Source organism: Macrobrachium rosenbergii, chromosome 11 (genome assembly GCF_040412425.1).
Source record: "Macrobrachium rosenbergii isolate ZJJX-2024 chromosome 11, ASM4041242v1, whole genome shotgun sequence".
NCBI classification, from domain to species: Eukaryota; Metazoa; Arthropoda; class Malacostraca; order Decapoda; family Palaemonidae; genus Macrobrachium; species Macrobrachium rosenbergii.
This window is the reverse complement of record NC_089751.1, coordinates 204,078-221,444: the sequence shown is the minus strand read 5'-3', so window position 1 is coordinate 221,444 and position 17,367 is coordinate 204,078. Positions and strand designations below refer to the sequence as shown.

General features: G+C 36.4%; 1 protein-coding gene across 2 annotated transcripts in view; it reads left to right on the top strand.

Moving 5' to 3' along the window:
• mGluR (metabotropic Glutamate Receptor) overlaps positions 1-17,367 on the top strand; it is a 1,154,435-nt gene that overhangs the window by 1,092,693 nt on the left and 44,375 nt on the right. Inside the window, exon 11 of one of the 2 annotated variants that reach the window (XM_067111043.1) lies at positions 11,021-11,204. In XM_067111043.1, coding sequence (XP_066967144.1) covers positions 11,021-11,204 — 184 coding nt within the window. Of the gene's footprint in view, positions 1-11,020; positions 13,391-17,367 lie in introns of those variants that run through there. The other variant, XM_067111042.1, reaches the window with a different exon arrangement.

The window sequence follows — 17,367 nt, the reverse complement described above, 5'->3', positions numbered from 1 at the left end:
TCTTTTGTATTTCTTCTCTCATCGTTTTCAATGTTTGAAGGCTGTCTTTCTTTGGATCAATTTTTATTTTTCTGAAAGCCTTCTTTTCCTCTTCTCCAAGGGCATTATATATTGTTCCAAATGATAAGTAATTCAAAACATGTCTTAGTTCAACTAAATTACTGACATTAACATCAAACTGTGTCTTATCTCCTACGGTAATGCCTGTTTTCTTTAAGTCTTTTGTTATTTTATCTGTTGCATTCTCCATACTTCATATAGATTAGCTATTGTTTTATATTGCAGGTGAAAAAATCTGGTCATGTTATGTAAACTGTCAGTCTTATTTACTGGTTCCCAGAGTGATAAAGAAATTTCTTTGAATTCCACATAGTTATTAAGTTTGCTAAAACTTGTGGAATTCAGAGTTTTGTGGGCATCACCATGTTCTGAACTGACGAGAAGCAAGGATTCATTTATTTTAGCTCTTTCATCTGTTATTCCCCCCTGAAGTTATGCAACTATCTGCATCTGCGAGCCAATGATTTACTGTATAAGATTCGAGTCGACTTTTGTCAGGATTTGAATCATCCACCTGTGCACAGAAGCACGTGGCTGTTGTTAGTACAGCAGCTCGATTCATGTTGCGTTATTGGGAATGTGCGAGTATTATTAGTATTGTTACTATTATTATTATTGTTAGTATTATTAGAATTATTAACTCTGTTTTGGTTCTGGTTAGTTGTGTTATTATTGTTAATATTTCCTTGCACTAAAGTTGAGTGGGAATTTAGTCTTGGAATTCGGCTGCGTCTGAGTGTCGACGGTCTTAAATTGTATGGTGAATGGCTAACTGTGTTCAGTAATTCGTCAAAAACTCTTTGTATTGTTAAACAAATTTATTCAAATTGAGTATCTCATTTGTATCTATATAAAAAAATTTTCACTATGCACACTGCACCATGAAATAAAAGAAACTGTCAAAATATAACAGTAAAAAAATTAAATTCTCAAACTGAGTTCAAGTGCACAAGTACATTAAATCCTTCAAAGTAATCATTCAAATACACATAAAAAAATCTTATTTGAAACTGGGCATCATATCATCAAAAAAATCTCATCACAATAAGTACACAAAATTGCATATAATTACTCAAATATTTATCAACAACCGAGTGAGAAAAAATATAACTAAGTATTTCCCTATCTAAATTATTTACTAAACAAATAATTATCATAGAGAGAGTAATAATGGTAATTACGTGAAAAGAAATTAATTCACTAGAGAGAGTTGCCTTAATTTTCAATTTGATAAAGATGTGTTAAATAATCTTCACTACTTTGCACATTTAAAGAGAGAGAACAGTAAATCTCATTTTCTGTTTGACGCTCTATCGCAGGATTTTATTTCTTCATATAAGTTTTGCTTGCCATCGTGAAAATCTAAGTTTGTTTTGGTAGATTTTCGTTGTACTGTAACTGAAGTAATTGCACTGCTATTTCTGTTAATGTCTGTTTGTTTCATCTTGCCTTCTGGATCCACTTTAGCTGCCACCAATTTATGTCATGCCCGAAATTTTTTTGTTCCCTTCTTACCTGCATGGCTCTCCTAAGTGTCGAAACCGTCGTCCACAGCGTCTCTCCCGTCGTCGGCTGCTAACGAGTCTACTATTTCAAAGGGAAATTATCTTAAGTAATGATATCTCTCAGAAAGGCGTAATGGAGACGAGACAGTAGTTTCTTTACTTTCATGATGAAAGTTAACTACAAACTTAAGTACAAATTACGGTTACAGTTACTATTGTGAAATCACTCTTGATAGACAGTTCAATTAAGTCTGGGAGCAAGAAAGCAATGGGAGATATGTCTCTCCAGGTTGGTGGATGGGAACTCAAATGCTGTCCTTCTGGCTTCTGGCTTCTCTGGAACCCCTGGGTTTTCTTGTAATCTCCAACTCCTCCCTTTTCAGTGTCCCATTGGAAGATTTTATCTGTAAGGCCTCCCCTCGAACAGTTGATTGGGAAGGACGTTGGTGGGTGTTGTTAAAATCTCTCCTTAGAGGATTTGATTGGAAATGATCTTAGGAGGGGGTGTACAAGACCCCTACCTAGAATGCTTGATTGGAGGGTGTTGAATTACATCACTTTTTGCAGCCCCAATTCCATGGAATTTCCATGAAAATGCCTCCTATTGAAGGCGGGTTATAGATATGGCTGATGTTAGCTTCTGACGAGGTGCTGAGTGATCCTGAGTGAGCTAAATTGCGAGGCCACAGTTTCCAGATTTTACAATCGGTTTTATGGGCCTGGGAGCGATATACTTGCTCACTGTTTTGAGTTCGTGCAAGGCGGTTTAAATATTCAGCACTTCGAGTCTCTCGATGCAGAACAGCAAAGCCAATTGTCTCTCTTGTCTGTACTCTCTCTCCTCTCTCTCTCTCTCTCTCTCTCTCTCTCTCTATATCTCTTTACACTTTCCTATCTAACTTTTCTTTGTACCATATATATATATATATATATATATATATATATATATATATATATATATATATATATATTTATATATATTTATATTACTAACAGGCCTTCATTAAACTCGATGGTGTCTAGCGAATATATCTGTTCAGGAAAAGTTACAAGCTTTCTCTGACTAACTGATATAGAAAGCTTGTAACTTTTCCTGAATAAATATCTCCGTTATATGTCATCCAGTTTTAATGAGGTACTGTTTGTAATTGTATTAATGCACAGAACAATTATGTAATAAAGTCAATAAATATATATACATATATATATATATATATATATATAAATATATATATATATATATATATGTTTATATATATGTATATATATACTGTATATATGAATGTGTATATATATATGTATATATATATATATATATATATATATATATATATATATATATATATATATATATATATATATATATATATATATATATATATATATATATATATATATATATATATATATATATATATATATATATATATATATATTTAAATATATATATATATATATGCATATGTATATATATATATATATATATATATATATATATATATATATATATATATATATATATATATATATATATATATATATATATATATATATATATTATTAAATATTCCCTCCTACGCCACCTTTCATGCAATAATTCAAACTAAAAAGAAGTGAGTGATTCAATTTAGTACGACTTACTGTAGACAAATTCGCCTCTAAAACCTCTCTCACCCCTGCCTTTGGGGGGAAAATCCCTTTAACCCCTTTCTTGTTCATATTGCTGTCGGAAATCCCTTAATTCCAGGTGCAGACCCAACCAGAACTAATTGTCGCCCGAGGCAGGTCAGCTGGTGGGCTGAACATGTGCGTTCCACCATTTTGAAATTGATGTCATGCTGCCTGCATTTCCATGTGGGCAAAGTGATCACAATGCCATTTAGGAGGAGAAAGACGCAACTTCCGGAGCTATAAAGTGCCTTGGAGAGAGAAGCTTGTTCTCAGAATTGACGGCAGTGGCATGGAAACCAGAGCTCCAGCCATTGCTCCATTAAACTGCCTATTTGCGACACGTGGATAGCAGTATCCAAAAGTAACATTTGTTGTGAATTAATTTACTTGCCCCCCCACCCGCCGCTCCCACTGAGCCTCATAAGAAAAGAACTTCAGCTCTTAAAGAAAGATAAAGTACCAAGATTTAAGGTTTTTCATCACCCACATTCCCTATTCTCCTCCAACGAAGTTCCTTTTTTTTCATAGTGCGATATAATTACAGTGAGACCTGCATTGCATTATACTTTGTACTGTTTAATTTGCAAAACATTTACAAGAAGTGTAACGTAATCGTATGGTGTTAGTCACTGGAATCGAGTTCAGTCTAGGCATCTTCTATGCAATTCCTCGATTCCTTCATTACAGTGCTAGTTTCGGTTGAGTAACTGTAAGTGTTTCGATTTCAGATTAGAAGTATCCAACTGTGGATCTGCTTATCATCTTGTGTGCATAGTTGCCTTGCTACTTCGTTACCGACAACTTTTGAATCGGGAAACCCAATATACTCCCTCCAGGAAACTCCCCGTCATTTGCTCTCGCCTCATTACCCCAGAATTACGCTACCATTCTTCTGATGTGTTATCTGTTGTAAATATAGTGAATTAAGTTAAACCCCAGAGTTTATCTCATCACTACCCTCTTGAAGCAGGCCTTTAGGCATATTTTGTTGTTTGTAATTTTAGCTGTCCCTAAGGCAGAGTCCAGATTTTTGTGGTAATTAAGGTAAGTTGCATATCATCCTAGTATACCCATTTATCTAGCAAGACACCAGCTTTAAAATTACAACTATATATATATATATATATATATATATATATATATATAGTATATGTGTGTATATATATGTATATGTATATATATATGTATGTATATATATATATATATATATATAATTATATATATATATATATATATATATATATATATTATATATCTATATATATAATTATATATATATATATATATATATATATATATATAAATGACTGTCACTATTATCTAGGTATTACTCTTGGGAATGTCCCTTTTATTATTGTACTGTCTGTCACCATTAACCAGGTATTACTGTTTTGAGTGTCCCTTTTATCCAGCCACCACTGTGGTGACTGTACCTTTTATCCAGGTATTGCTATGCTGTGTGTCCCCTTTAACCAGGTATAGCTGTGCTGTCTGTCACCTTTAACCAACTATTACTGTGTTGTCTGTCCCTTTTATCCAGGCAATACTGTTGTTACTGTCCCTTTTACCCAGATATTACAGTGGTGACTATCCTTTTTATCCAGTTATTACGGTACTTTCTGTCCCCTTTGATTGAGGTATTACTGTGGTGACAGTCCCTTTTATCTATGCATTACTGTGTTGAATTTCCTTTTTATCCAGTATTACTGTGATGTATGTGACCTTTAACCAGGTATTACTGTGTTGTCTGTACCTTTTATCCAGGTATATCTGTGGTGACTCCCTTTTATCCAGATATTACTGTTGTGACTGTCCATTTTATCCAGATGGTAGTTGACCAACCCAGCACTGCCAAGAAAACTCTTAATGACGGCCAATAAATCTCTCTCTCTCTCTCTCTCTCTCTCTCTCTCTCTCTCTCTCTCTCTCTCTCTCTCTTGTTAAGATTGTTACTTCAGCTATATTGCCCAGCATTTTTGACATTTTATATTTCAATCCCTTTCATGCCCCCCCCCCCCCCATCAGGGGTGAACTTGGACTTGAAGGACATCGGGAGTGTCACTATTCATCTCAGTGACCTCGAAAGATATTGGTTATGCACTAACATTGCATAATCAATATCTTTATTTTTCACCCCTTTTCTCCCCCTTCCTATCAGGGCTGAACTTGGACTTAAATGGCATCTGGAGTGTCACTCTTCGTCTCAGCAACCTTGAAAACTATGGATTAGACAATAATATTTGTTGTTTTTGGTTATTTTTACATGTCACTCCCTTCCCACCCCCATCCCCTATGGTGCCAGTGATGTTTTACCCCCACATTGTTGTTGTCCAGATATTAAGTCATATGTATGCCAAAATGAGGTATAATAAACAAGCAGAATTTTTTTAGTTATTAAGTGTATGGGCAGAAACAGCCCCATTCCAGGGAAGTCCTTCCCACCCCAACTCCTTTGGTGCCCTTTGGTGCTAGTGATGTCTTACCCCCACAGTATTCTTTTCCAGAGAGTAAGTCATATGTATACCAAGTTTGGTTGAAATTGCTCGATGATTTTCAGAGTTATGCTGGAACATACACACACACATGCATTAATACATTTTTATATATGCAGATATTGGTGCTGTCTGTTGCTTTTATCCAGTTATTCCTGCATTGACTGAAAAGCATTGTCAATTATATATTTCTATGTTCTCGAGTACTTGGAATGTGGTATGATAGACCTATAGAGTTTATTTGCCACGTAAGTTACAAAGGAAAAGTGGAAGGGGGAGGAGGGAAGGGGATGGGGATGGGTGTATGGGTTTGAAACCTACCCTATTATCTAAGTTGGGTCAAATAGTCACATGCCAAATTTTGTCTAGAGTGGTCAAGTAGTTTGGAATTCTATAACGCACAAATATAGGAACAAACATAAAAACATATAAGCATTCACTTTTATATATAAGACTAGCTGACCAACCAGCACAGCTCGGGGAAACTCTGAATGACTGTCTACATGTATGGGAAAGGGAAAGGGAAAGGGAATGGGGAGGGGTAGGAAAGAGGGAATGGGGAGGGAGAAGATGTAGTGGAGGCAGAAGAGAGAGGGGAGAAAGGGGTTTGTGTTGACAGTCTGCTAACAGTTCTACTTTTTTCATGCGAACGTTCACCCTTTGAGTGGTTGTGGGTGAAACAACACATATTACTGTGGTGACTGTCCCTTTTATCCAGGTATTACTGTGCTGTCTGTCCTTTTATCCAGGTATTGCAATGATGTATGTCACTTTTATCCGGCAATTACTGTAGTAATTATTCCTTTTATCCAGGTATTACTGTTCTATCTGTCCCTTTTATCCAGGTATGACTGTGGTGACTGCCCTTTTAATCCAGGTATTAATGTGGTGAACGTCCCCTTTATCTAGATATTACTGTGGTGACTGTCCCTTTTATCCAGGTATTACTGTTCTGTCTGATACATTTAACCAGGTATTACAATACTGTCTGTCGCCTATAGCCAGATATTACTGCTCTGTCTATACCTTTTAATTAGGAATTACTGTGGTAGCTGTCCTTTTTATCAAGGTATTACTATGCTGTCTGTCCCCTTTAAGCAGGTATTACTGTATGTCTGTCCCCTTTAACCGGGTATTGATGTACTCTCTGTCCCTATACTGTCTGCCCCCTTTAACCAGGTACTACTGTACTGTCTGAGTCCTATTGTCCAGTTATTACTGTGGTAAGTGTCCCTCTTATCAAGGTATTACTGTGCTGTCTGTCCCCTTTAAGGAGGTATTACTGTGTGTCTGTTCCCTTTATGTAGGAATTACTGTACTCTCTGTCCCTTTTACCCAGTTATTACTATACTGTCTGTCCCCTTTAACGAGGTACTACTGTACTGTCTGAGTCCTATTATCCAGTTATTACTGTGATGAATGTCCCTTTTATCCAGATAATACTATGCTGTCTGGTCCCTTTCACAAGGTTTACAGAGGCGTAGAGTATATTTATCCCATAAGGTACCGAACCTCTTGATAGATCTAGACAAAATTTGTCATGTGGCCATCATTTGACCCAACTTAGATAAATGGTAGGTTTCAAACTTGTACCCCCGCCCCCTTCCTCTTCCCCCATCCCCCTTTCCCATTCACTTTGTAACTTATGTGGTAGATAAACTCTACGGGTTTAACATAGTTCATTTCATGCACTCTAGACCATAGAAATATATTATTGAATATGATTTTCAGTAACCACATTAATACCTGGATAAAAGGGACCGATGACATAATAATACCTGGATAAAAGGGGCAGTTATCACAGTAATATCTGGATAAAAGGGACAGACAGCACAGTAATACCTTGTTAAAGATGATAGACAGCACAGTAATACCTGGATAAAAGGAACAGTCACCACAGTCATACCTGGATCAAATGGAGATTCAAGACAGTAATGCTTAGCTAAAAGGGACAGTCATCACAGAATAGCTGGATAGAAGGGGCAGAAACCACAGTAATATCTGGATAAAAGGGATAGTCACCACAGAAATACCTGGATAAAAGGGAGAGTCACAACAATAATACCTGGGTAAAAGGGACAGCCACCATAGTAATACCTGGAAAAAGGAACAGTCACCACAGTAATACAAGAATAAAAGGGGCAGATGGTACAGTGATACCTGGTTAAAGGGGACAGACAGCACCTGGATAAAAGGGACAGTCATCATAGTAATACCTGGATAAAACGGGACTGACAACACAGTAATACCTGGCTAAAAGGGACAGTCACCATGGTAATATCTGGATAAAAGGGACAGTCACCACAGTAATATCTGGATAAAAGGGACAGTCACCACAGTAATACCTGGATAACAGGGACAGGCAGCACAGTAATACCTAGTTAAAGTTGACGGACAGCACAGCAATATCTTGGATAAAAGGGACAGTCACCACAGTAATACCTGGATAAAAGTAGGTCACCACAGTAATGCCTGGATAAAAGGGGCAGTCACCACAGTAATACTTGGATAAAAGGTAAAGTTTCCATTATAATACCTCAATAAAAGGTGCAGTCACCAAAGTGATACCTAGATATATGGGACACACAGCACAGTAATACCTGGATAAACGGGACAGTCACCACAGTAAAACCTGGATAAAAGGGACAGTTACCATAGTAAAACCTGGATAAAAGGGACAGTCACCATAGTAATGCCTAGATAAAAGTGCCAGTGACGACAGTAATACCCGAATAAATGGGACAGACAGCACAGTAATACAAGGTTAGTAGGGGACAGACAGCACATTAATACCTGGATAAAAGGGACAGTCATATAGTAGTACTTGAATAAAAGAAATAGACAGCACAGCAATACCTGTATAACAGGGACAGTCACCACAGTAATGCCTGAATAAAATGGACAGTCACCACAGTCATACCTGGATAAAAGTGACACTCCAGTAATACATGGATAACAGGGACAGTCACCATACTAATACCTGGAAAAAAGGGACAGTCATCACAGTAATACCTGCATAAAAGGGACAGACAGCAAAGTAATACCTAGATAAAAGGGACAGTTACCACAGTAATGCATGGATAAAAGTGACAGACAGCACAGTAATTCCAGGATAAAAGGGCCAGTTGCAAGTAATATCTGGATAAAAGAGACACTCTCCACAGTAATATCTGAATAAAAGGGATAGTCACACAGTAATACCTGGATAGGAGGGACAGACAGAACAGTAATATCTGGATAAAAGTGACAAGCACCATAGTAATATCAGATTAAAAGGGACAGTAACCACAGTAATACCTGGTTAAAGGAGACTGGCAGCATAGTGTTACATAGATACAAGGGACAGTCACATCAGTAATACCTGTATAAAAGGGACAGACAGCACAGTAATAAATGGTTAAAGGTGACAGTCATTGCAGTAACACCTGTTCAAAGGTAATACATGGATAAAAGGGACAGTCATCACAGTAAAACCTCGATAAAAGGGACAGCCACCACTGTGATTTCTGGATAAAAGGGACAGTCATCACAGTGATACATGGATAAAAGGGACATAGTACAGCACAGTAATACCTGGATAAAGGGGTCAGTCATCACAGTAATACCAGTTACCAGGGTAATTTCTGGATAAAGAAATAAAAGGGACAGTCATCGCAGTAATACCTGGATAAAAGTGACTGACAGCACAGTAATACCTGGATAAAACAGACTCAGTTCAGCCACGACTATTCGAAGGGTAAACGTTCCCATGAAAAAACGTAGAACTTTCATTCGGACATTCAACGCAAACCCCCCCCCCCTCTTTCCCTCTCCATTTTCCCTCCCCTTCCACTTCTCCCTCCCCCTTCCCTCTTCCTTCCTCCCATTTCCCCTTCTCTCCCCTACATGTAGACTGTCATTCGAGTTGGTCAGCTAGTATATATATATATATATATATATATATATATATATATATATATATATATATATATATATATATATATATATATATATATACACACTGGGAGGAGAGAGAGAGAGAAAGATAATAATGAAGTAAAGGAACTGGTCAACGTTGCAGTAGCAGTCGCAGTCTGATAGCTTCTGAGAACACACGTGAGAGGTAAAAGTATCAGGTATTGCGGACTCTTTCCAGAACGCTGATCGTGTATCAAGAGTACTTTGAAGTAAGAAACTAAATGTGGCTCTGTTCCGGTCAGTTTCCACACTAGTTAAATACCCGTCGGAAAACGTGAAACAAGGTTAAAAGTCTAAAGTCTGAAAGTTACCTTATGCAAATTATTCAGGTTTGCAGGAGGAGAGAGAGAGAGAGAGAGAGAGAGAGAGAGAGAGAGAGAGAGAGAGAGAGAGAGGTGGGGTGGGGTGGGGTTATTCGTGACTGCCCTGACATCATGGTAAAAACTAGTAGATCAACGGATTGATGGACTATTAAGTGCATGTACATCACAAAGCCTGAATTGGAGTGGCCAGGGAAATTATCCAAAAGCTTTTCAAAATTGAAACAAAAGAGATGAAACTTCTGTTTTGTTGAAAACGCCGTTTGAACGTGCCAGTGTTTCGAGCTCGTAAACCTGTAATATGATGCACGACGAATAAAAGATATGAAAATAACCTTAATCAAGCCACTGAGAAATAACTGAGAGTTGGAAAAAGAAGTTTACCTATATTAATTGACGACGAGAGGAAATTTTAAAAATGCATCAGTAACAATCAAAAGCACCTAACCATTTTGTCATGTGTACAAATATATAAAGAGTAATATATTAGTATAGAGCAAACATACTTATACAAATAATGTTTAGGCTGTGGAGCTTAAAGAACTGAAGCAGGAATATACCAACTTTTTATATTGTTAATAATATATAGTAGCAATGTATCATATATGGGACAGCTACAGTTTCCGCATTTCTAACCGAGAAACAAGAACCGTCCTATCAACGCATATGAGTTGATCATAATCAACACTCATTATCAAGAGCGTGTTAACACTTTTTAATACGAATATATATACATTAATTTTAATGGCATAAATATAATAATATTGGTTTATGGAGTAATATATCTCGTAGATAACCCTATTCGGAATGGCGATGATTTATTGATAAAACTTCCTGCAAAAGTTAAGGATGCATCTATGCATGTATGTACTTTTTTAAGAGCGTCATGTTCGAAGTCACTCTCTCAGTAGATATCTCCAGCCCTAATAAACGTCCATTACTTTACTATGAAAATCATCTCAGTGACCCTTACTGAACTTTTGTCTCGTTTTATTTTTCTTGGCTTACTTTCCAGGTACAAATAACGACGCTGTGCGTTGCGATATCGTTATCGGCCTCGGTGGCGCTGGTGTGTCTATACTCCCCTAAGATCTACATCATCGTCTTCCATCCCGATAAAAACGTGCGTAAGCTGACCATGAACAGCGCTACCTACAAGAAAGCTCCGACAGCCTCCAGCGCCGTCTCCCTTAACCATGGTAAGAGGGATTGTTTGAGCAAAAACATACCAGTGTCTGCTGTTTGTGTTTGCCCATTATGTCAGTGCTATTTTACTGGAATTTGTGTTGAATATTCAACACACCTTATCCTGTCAACATGATTTGTATTTCCATATTTCCGTATAGGCCTATTCCATGATCCTGCCCTTTCACTAATGTCTTTGGGGAAAAATTACCCTTAATGCAACGGACGGGTCGTGGTTACTCTACTCTGATGGAGAAATTGCATTAAGGAATGGCACATACTACAGATCAAGATGGATACAGAAGCAGAGATATAGTAAAGTAAATATAAGAGAATAATAACAGAATATCAAATGAAACTATTTGACATTGAAACACAGGACGTACGTATATCGATGTGCATCAGACAGTGTCACAATTATCACAAAACTTTTCATTGCCATTAAGCTTTCAGTTTCTTTGCAGGAAGAAGTAGACTTCAATTGGGAGAGTGATCGAGGTGGAATTCATTTAAGAATTTGTTTGACAATGTTTCCGCTTTTGAAAACGCTAAGTAAAAAGCTCACTCGAAACGGGAAAATAACTAGAATCTCTTCCATTTCCTAGTTTTCGTAAAAGAAAGTTTTTTTTTTCTCTCTCTTTCAACTCCTCGGAGTCGGTGACTTCAGCCGCAACAAATTCATCGCATGTTTGGCTAACTAGTTTCAGAACTTTCCCATCGTGAAGAAGAATCTTTGAATCATTCTGTTTTTATTAACACAAGAATTCACTCTAGATTAGTTAACAATCCTCGTTTCCTTTGGATATATCTCCTATCTAAGAACTGACAAATAATGTGGGAATTTGTGACAAACCAGGTAAGAAATGTTGGTTCCACAGTTTAAACTCAATACTATTCAGAATGGTTTTTCTGTAGTGCAAAGTTGCAGAGAATCTGCATCTCAAGATACTGGTAGGAAATGGAAAAATGCTCCGATAACTTCCAGTGTTACACATCAGAACTAATTGTTGGGCACAGGATAGTACACCAAGAGTCATATGAAATCCCTCTTACCTCCTTGATGCAAGTTTTTGTTTATTCATGTCTCCACTTTTCATGCCAGTCAGTAGAATGGAATATTCTATTACAGTACTAAGTTAAGTAAAAAAAAAAAAGGAATGGGGGTTGGGGGTGTTACACTAGAGAGAGGGCAGAGAGAGAATTAAGTACAGAAACAAGAAAAGAGATGTCCTATTGATACCAAAGCATTTGACCTTCAGTGACATGAAATGAAAGAAAGAAAGAAAGAAGAGATGGAGAGAAAGAGAGAATCGTAATAGTGCACCGAAGATATTAGATTTACAATACACAAAAATCACTAGTTAACATTTTATTTATCAGAGTGAAAACATACGGACTTTTTAAAGAAATTAATATCTCAGAACAAAATGATCACCTCACCATGCGATTTAATATTGTTATATGAACATATGATATATGCTTTTGATCTTGGAAATATACGGCGTCATCCTTATCAACATCATTCTCACCAGTCATGCACGCTAAAAGTTCTGAAAATGTGATCTTTTGTTCACTTTTGTTAGACACTCAGTCATAGTCCTCTTGAGGGGCATTTGTTTTTGCTAACAGTTTTCCTCCTCAATATAAGAGAGAAAAAGTGGAATCTTCTCGCAGACTGTAATAGACGTGCAACTTTCAACAGAATAATGAAATTTGTGGATGTAGAAAATAAGATAGGGATATTATTTATGAATATACGTTAAATGAACAACTTTTCATAAAAAAAAAATGAACGGGAACAAAGAAAAAATTATCGGGACACATAACTCTAAAAAATGCAGGATACTTTCCAAGGCAGGGGAAGGTAAGGATAAGAGAAAATGAAGTGGGGTCAGCCAGGAGAATGCGATGCAATAGAGAATTCACAAGAAAAAAGAAAGGTGGAGTAAAAGAGACAAAAGAAATGGGTTTTATTCCAAGGACTGTGGAGATAAAAAAAAAAGAGAGAGAGAGAGGTGTGGAACATAAAATATCCGATCTTATCTTAGAGAATTCAGTGGCACAATTCCTTTAATAAAAAAAAAAGTTAAAACACGTTTTTATTAAAATGCACTAAAAAGTATAAAATAATTTTTTGAGATACACCAGGATTTTCTCGTAATTAATCATGTCTACAAAAATAAAAATGTGGGTGCCAAACATGGAGGGAAAGCCTACAAGAAAAGAAATATATATATATATATATATATATATATATATATATATATATATATATATATATATATATATATATATATATATATATATTATTTCTTGTACCATGTTTGACGCTCCTATTGATTGTAAGAAAATCCTGGTGTCAAAAAAATTATGTTTTGCTTTTTACTCTATTTTAATAAAAGCGTGTTTACTCTTCTTTTATTTTATACTTTTTAGTTTTCACAGAAATTAACCGATTTATGATTGTAACAAAAAAATATTGACCGTGATATCCTGTCGAGCCAAAGAAGGTTTGAAAAATACGTGGAGTTATTAACTTAGTCTACCGAGTCAAAGAATCCGAAGATTGTCATACAAATCCTGAGATACTGGGAGAGGTCACTGTAGGGTCACTAGAGGTCACTGCTGACCTACTGATCATATAAGGTTGTATTGTCACCGGAATTGAGTAACCATGCAAAATTTCAAGTCCATCAGACAAAGGGAACAGGTCTAAAATTGAATTACAAGTTTTGACCCAAACATGCAGACAGCCAGACAGACAGACAGACGAGAAGTCAAGTTAAATAAAAGCATGTAAAAATAAAAGGTGAAGGTTAGGAAGAGAATGATAAGGGTCCCACCTCAGAAAATGTGTTGGAAGAATTTACTTTTAAAATAGGGGAAAAGTGGTGGAGAGAAGAAAGTAAGGTATGCGATAAAATGCGATAGAATACCTTTAAAAAAAATTGGAAAGGTGGATAGTGGGGGGAAAAAAACATGCGATCTCCTTCTAGAGAATGCAGAGAACCCTCATTCAATGAAGAAGAGTGAAGGAAAGGAGAGAAAAGGAGTGGGATCTTATCCCAGGGAGAATGGTGGAAGCAAACCTTGAAAAATTGGGGAAATGGCGAGAATAGAAGAAACAAGTAAAAACTGCGCCGAAGACTTCGGCGCAAGTGAGTTTTCTGTACAGTTTATAATCTATCTTTCAGTAGTTTCGGTATAATGCTGTATGAGTCGCAGCCCACGAATCTTTAATCACCGTCCGGTGGTGGCCTATCCTATATCGTTGCCAGATGCACAATTATGTCTAACTTCAACCTTAAATAAAAGAAAAACTACTTAAGTTAGAGGGCTGCATTTTAGTATGTTTGATGATTGGATGGTTGATGATAAACATAACAATTTGCAGCCCTCTAACCTCAATAGTTTTAAGATCTTAGGGCGGACAGAAAAAGACGGACAGACAAAGCCGGCACAATAGTTTTCTTTTACAGAAAACTAAAAGGGAGATGGATCTTACATGGAGAATCTTGAAGGAGAGGCTTTTCAAATGAAAGTAAAGGTGGAGGCTAAAAAGGAAGGAATGATATCCCATCCCAGAACATACGGTGGATGAATGACTTTTCAGACAAGTGAGATGGTCCAGGATTGAACAAATGGGTGTTAGATGTTATTCCAGATAATACAGGGGAAGAACGCTCAAAGTAAGGGAAGATGAGAACAAGAGAAAATGTCGTTAAACCTTATTCATGAGAATTTTGTAAAAGGGTAAAAGAACGCATATTAAAAATGGAAAAGTGGTAGATAACAGCAAATAGGCAAAGATTTGGACTCTCGTACTGAAGGGACTGTTGTAGAAGAGCACAGCTATAAAACCTTAAAGGTGAAGGGGATGGAATACTCTTTCACCAAATAAGAAACATTATCATACTACAAAAGTGTGTTTGAAGAATGCGTTTAGAAAAAGTTTGACAGAGGAAGATATTAGAAAATGCGATTTTATACCAGAGAACGGGGATGTAGTGTGTCCTCTCAAAACAACGAAATTTGAAGGCTAAGAGAAAAGAGATGTGTGATTACACAAGAGAATGCGGTGGGCATCTTAGCGAATGAGACAGAATAACACCTTTTCAAAGAAAGTCCAGGTTGAACATACTCTAAAATATGATCTGAACTCTTCTCCCACGGAATGCAACCAAAGAGACCCTTTTCAAAAAAAAAAAAAAAGGAAAATTGATATGAGGATCCTAGCCAAGAAAATGCTTAAGAATAGCTCTTCCAAAGAAGGACAATTGGAGGGAATGAGAAAAAAGGGCATGGTAAAAATGCCTTTTCATGAACAGGATAGGTGGAATAACAATAAAAGGAATGGGAACTTATGAAATGGTAGATTTGAAGAAATGATTAAAGGAACAACGAAAGTTGGAGGTTCTAGATTAGAGAACAAATTATGTTGGAGAAACAAGAGTGAAATTTGTATGGCAGAAGAAAAAAAATGAGTGAGATATTTTACCAGACATTGCTGTTAAAGAACGGCTTAAAAGGTGTGCTGCTGAAAGGTGGAACATATGATATTATACCTTACAGTGAGGTAGAACAAGAATTTTAAAAGAAAATAAAATATAGAGCCAATGAGGTTATATATAAAATATAATGCTATAACATCTTGTCAGAAAAGAAAGGTTCAGCATAGAAGAAACAATGAAGTAGAAAAAAAACGCTTTTAAACAGAAAAAGGAAAAAAAAAAAGAGAGAAAATTTGGTTCGTAAGACCAAAAGTAGATGGACCTTATCCAAGCTAATATATTTAGAAGAATGACTTATAGAGAAAAAACTGAAATGTAAGAGAAACATGTATGTGGTCTTATTAGCAGAATGCAAGATCTTAAAGAAAGTGGGAAAGAGTCTTATCTTATCAGAGAATGCAGTGGAAGGTTTTCTGAGAAGAGGAGGGGTGGAGGGTAAGAAAAACAGAAGTTGAATATTATACCAAGGCATACAGTATTAGAGAGATTTTTCAAAGAAAGGAAAGGAGGGTGAAAGTGAAAATTAATAAGAAAAGTAGGAGAAGAATGTCGTTTCAAAAGAAAAAAAAAAGAGGCAGTAAATATAAAAATGAATGGGTTCGTTCCCAAAAGAATCAGATAAAAGCATATCTTTTCTCAAGAAGGAAGAGTGAATGAAAAGCGAAAAGATGGAATATGACAGATAAATACTATTTGAAAATAAGTGTGATCAAACCTACTCGAGTGCAACTGAAAAACTTGAAAAAATTAAAAAGGGATAAATGGAGCGTACAAGTTAAAAGATGCTCATTCATATCTCAGGGAATGTAGTAGACGAACACCTTTCTAAAACACAAAATATGGTGGATAGGACAAAAACATGATATATTATCCTAACGGATGTTGTAGATCATCTTTTAACGAAAACGAATAGTTGAAAAAGGGGTTCAGTTTTAAGCACTCGTTTTACCAAAAAGAAAGTTGGAGGATAAGAGAAAACGAGATGGCGTACAACTTTTCATAAAAACGACGTTGAAGGGCATGCAAGAAAAGGAGTTAGATAATGGAAATATAGTCTGTTCTTGTATCAGAGATTTTGGTAAAAAACACGTTCACAAAAAAACACATTGGCAATAGAAAGAAAAGGAGCTGGATCCAATTTTATACATTCGGGCGGCTGAAGAACAATTTAAAGAATGAAAAAGGAACGATGCAGATTAGGAGAAAATACGGTTAAATTCCAGTCCAAGGGAATACGGTAAAAGACAAACGGGCAAAGTTGGAGAAAGAAGCTTTAGATTTCATCTCAGAGATTGCAGTTAAAAAGTTAAGTATACATTAGTTTAATCAGACCACTGAGCTGATTAACAGCTCTCCTAGGGCTGGCCCGAAGGACTCGATTTATTTTGCGTGGCTAAGAAATCAACTGGTCACCTAGCAACGGAACCTACAGCTTATTGTGGAAGCCGAACAGCATTATGACGAGAAATGAATTTCTATCACCAGAAATAAATTCCTCTAATTCTTCATTGGCCGGTCGGAGAGTCGAACGCTGGGCCAACAGCGTGCTAGTCGAGAGCTCTACCCACCCCCCTCCAATGAAGAACTAGAGATTGCAGTTAAGAATGTCTTTTCCAATAAAAAGGGAAACTTGAGAGAGAGAGAGAGAAAAAAAAAGAGCTGAGAT